This window comes from Populus alba, chromosome 19 (genome assembly GCF_005239225.2).
Source record: "Populus alba chromosome 19, ASM523922v2, whole genome shotgun sequence".
In the NCBI taxonomy this organism is placed as follows: Eukaryota; Viridiplantae; Streptophyta; class Magnoliopsida; order Malpighiales; family Salicaceae; genus Populus; species Populus alba.
In genome coordinates this window covers 15,681,918-15,684,871 of record NC_133302.1, presented here as the reverse complement: position 1 = coordinate 15,684,871, position 2,954 = coordinate 15,681,918, and the positions used below count along the sequence as shown (strand labels likewise).

Sequence of the window (2,954 nt, the reverse complement as noted above, 5' to 3'; positions counted from 1 at the left end):
TTAAAAAAAATACAAAAGAAAAATAAAATTATAATAAACTAAGTCACACATGTCACACCAAATGTCTTTCTTTGATACATGATTACATTTTGATTAATTGAAAAAATGATAAAGCGAGAAGATAATTATGAGTACATTTTTATCAAATGCAATAAAGATAAATGAAAAGCTGAATAGAAAAACGACAAGATCATTTTTTTTTTTTCTCCTAATTTGAGATGAGGTAATTATATGCGAGAGCGAGGTCCCATGGAAGCCGGAGTGCTCAAATTCCAACCCACATCACACAAAATATATATACAAGAAGGATGACAAGAAGAGGAGGAAATTTACATATACATCACACTCACACAGAAGAGCATAATAAGTATCTCAATATGTCTGATATTCTAATTGATCCGGCTAAGAGATTTGGATTTAATGGTTTCGAGCACAAGCCTGTTTTATACTTTAAATCTCGGCTCTGGAACTCACCGCCGAGGACAGCGCAGGGGGGATGCTTTGTTGATTACTGAAAACGTTGTCTGGATCAGTATATGTCTTGACTTCAACCAACCTATCGTAGTTTCTCAAGAAGTACTTTTCTCCCCAAACCCTAGCAACCTCGACAGCATCTCTTGTTGGAACCATACTGGTTTTGTCATGAAGCAACTGATCCATCACTCCAAGGTCGAAGTCCATGTAATTGATATAAGCAGCCCTCGGACCGGAGGACACAAAGGGTGTCATTGCATTATAAAATCCTCTTATCCAGTTAATGTAGTCGTTGCTTTTGTTGTCATCTCTCTCTTTCCATTCCACCAGGTACTGAATTGTGAAAAGGTTACCCTCTCTGTGAGGGAAGGCAATGGCGTCGCTGCTTATATTGTGCATGATCCCTCCGTAAGGGTCCAAGATGACATACCCTCTAGGCTCCTTTTCAAGTATGTCTAGAGCTGTTCTTATGCCCTCGAAAGAAATATTTCTCCTCACATAGTCTGATTTGGCCTTGAAGTAGTTCCTCTCTTTCGTATACCGATTTTTCAAGTCGGACACTATGCTTCCATCACTTAAGCCAGAGAAGAATAGGATTGATTCTATCCAAGTCATTTCTTTGCAATCTTCTGTTCCAATACCAAGCTCAGGAAAAACTTGATTTAGGATAGATACAGCTTCATTTCTCGGACCTAGATAGAAACCTTTAAATGTAGCTGATATTCCTCTAGTTTGTGTCCCTGGCAGACCGGCTCCCACAAAGCATGACAAGTAAAAATCTCCATCCATGGTGGGTGCTACCCCTTGCCAACCATTCACTAACTCGGCTACTTGGTCTTTTGTGCCAGGTCTAGAGACTATAAAACCAGTGACAACTTCGGGCACTTTCAGCAACCTTATTTTCCAAGCATAGATAATGCCCCATGCACCTCCTCCGCCACCTCTAATAGCCCAAAACAGATCCTCTCCCATGGCTTTTCTGTCTAACAAACGTCCATTGGCATCGATAAGAAGGGCATCAACGACATTATCTGCTGCAAGTCCATACTTTCTAGACAATAGCCCAAATCCACCTCCTCCAATATGACCACCAACTCCAACAGTCGGACATGATCCAGCTGAGAACCCATGGATGCTGCTTGCCTCAGAAATAGCAGAGTAAGTCTCACCTAGGGTTGCACCTCCTTCCACCCATGCCGTTTCTGTCGCCAAATGCACTGAAACTTTATTCAGATTCATCATGTCTATAATCACAAAAGGAGCTCCATCATTAGCTACTGATGAAGTCCCCTCGTAGCTGTGCCCACCACACCTTACCCTTATTTCTAACAACCCTTCCCTACAACAGATCACACTCTTGACTAACTCATCTAAACTCCCAGGTAGGATAATGGCTAATGGCTTGGCAATTGTTGGTTCTGTGAAGCGAAGGTTTTGAATGGAGAAATCGAGGATCTTATAGTATGTTTTTGAGTCGTCATCTTTTTTTGTGCTAGGCAACCTAGTGAAGTTGTTTATGTCATGTGTAGTTAAGCAAGATGTAATTTGGTCCTCTGGTGCACATAGAGAAGGAAATACAAGAGCAAAGGACATGAAGAGAAACAGAGGAGATGGGTATTTCATCAAGTTAGCCATGGTTGTTTAGAGCCTTAACCTCGGGAGAGAAGGTTGGTTTTGGAGTGGTGGAAAAATGGGTTATATTGAAAAAGTGGAGAATCATATCATACGTTGCGGACAAAAAGATGGAGAAATCAAAAGCTAAGAGCACATAAGTGGCCGGCAATTCATTTAGCAGTCGCCTAATTTAGTAAAGAGGTACTCTCCCTCCAATATTTAATTGCCTCAAAACTACCATTGAAAGGTGACAAAAGCCACAGACCATGAGATACCATATAGGTAGCGAGAGAGAGAGAGAGAGAGAGAGAGAGAGAGAGAGAGAGAAGAGATAGGCATGGAAATAAATTAACTTGAACATGATTGTACATGAATATAATAAGCGATAACAGCTTGGTAAAGATAGTAGAGCTATACAGGCAAGACAAATACAAACATCCAAGGCCTGCATATGTTTGATCGGGTGTTTTTTACTCATATTTTTTCTTACGTATATTAATTATAGCTAGATGGAGAGCATGCACAAACTGTAGGCCTTTAGTTATTTCTGTATCTATTTTTTAGAGATCCATGGTGTTTCCATAAGCTGAAGGATAAAGTGGCTGTACCATTTCAGAAAAGACAGAAGTCCACAGAAAACTCAACTTTGTTTTGGTGTTGTTCTAACTTCGATTTGAAGGCATGCATGCCGTAACTATATCTGCTACTATTACTATAATTGATATGGAATTAGAGAGAATGTCTTGTCACCCCTCCTTCCATTCCTTTCCATTCATTGTTAGAGATATTGTACTTAATTGTTTTTTATTTAATTTGCATGTGATCATTAAGTGTTTGGCATTAAAATGTAAAAATAAGAATTAACC

At 39.7% G+C, this 2,954-nt stretch overlaps 1 protein-coding gene across 1 annotated transcript; it reads right to left on the bottom strand.

Moving 5' to 3' along the window:
• Positions 1 to 267: 267 nt before the first annotated feature.
• LOC118036190 (berberine bridge enzyme-like D-2) lies at positions 268 to 2,737 on the bottom strand. Its single transcript, XM_035041873.2, has one exon. The coding sequence runs from the start codon at positions 2,107 to 2,109 to the stop codon at positions 451 to 453; it is 1,659 nt and encodes a 552-aa protein (XP_034897764.1). The 5' UTR covers positions 2,110 to 2,737; the 3' UTR covers positions 268 to 450.
• Positions 2,738 to 2,954: the final 217 nt, after the last annotated feature.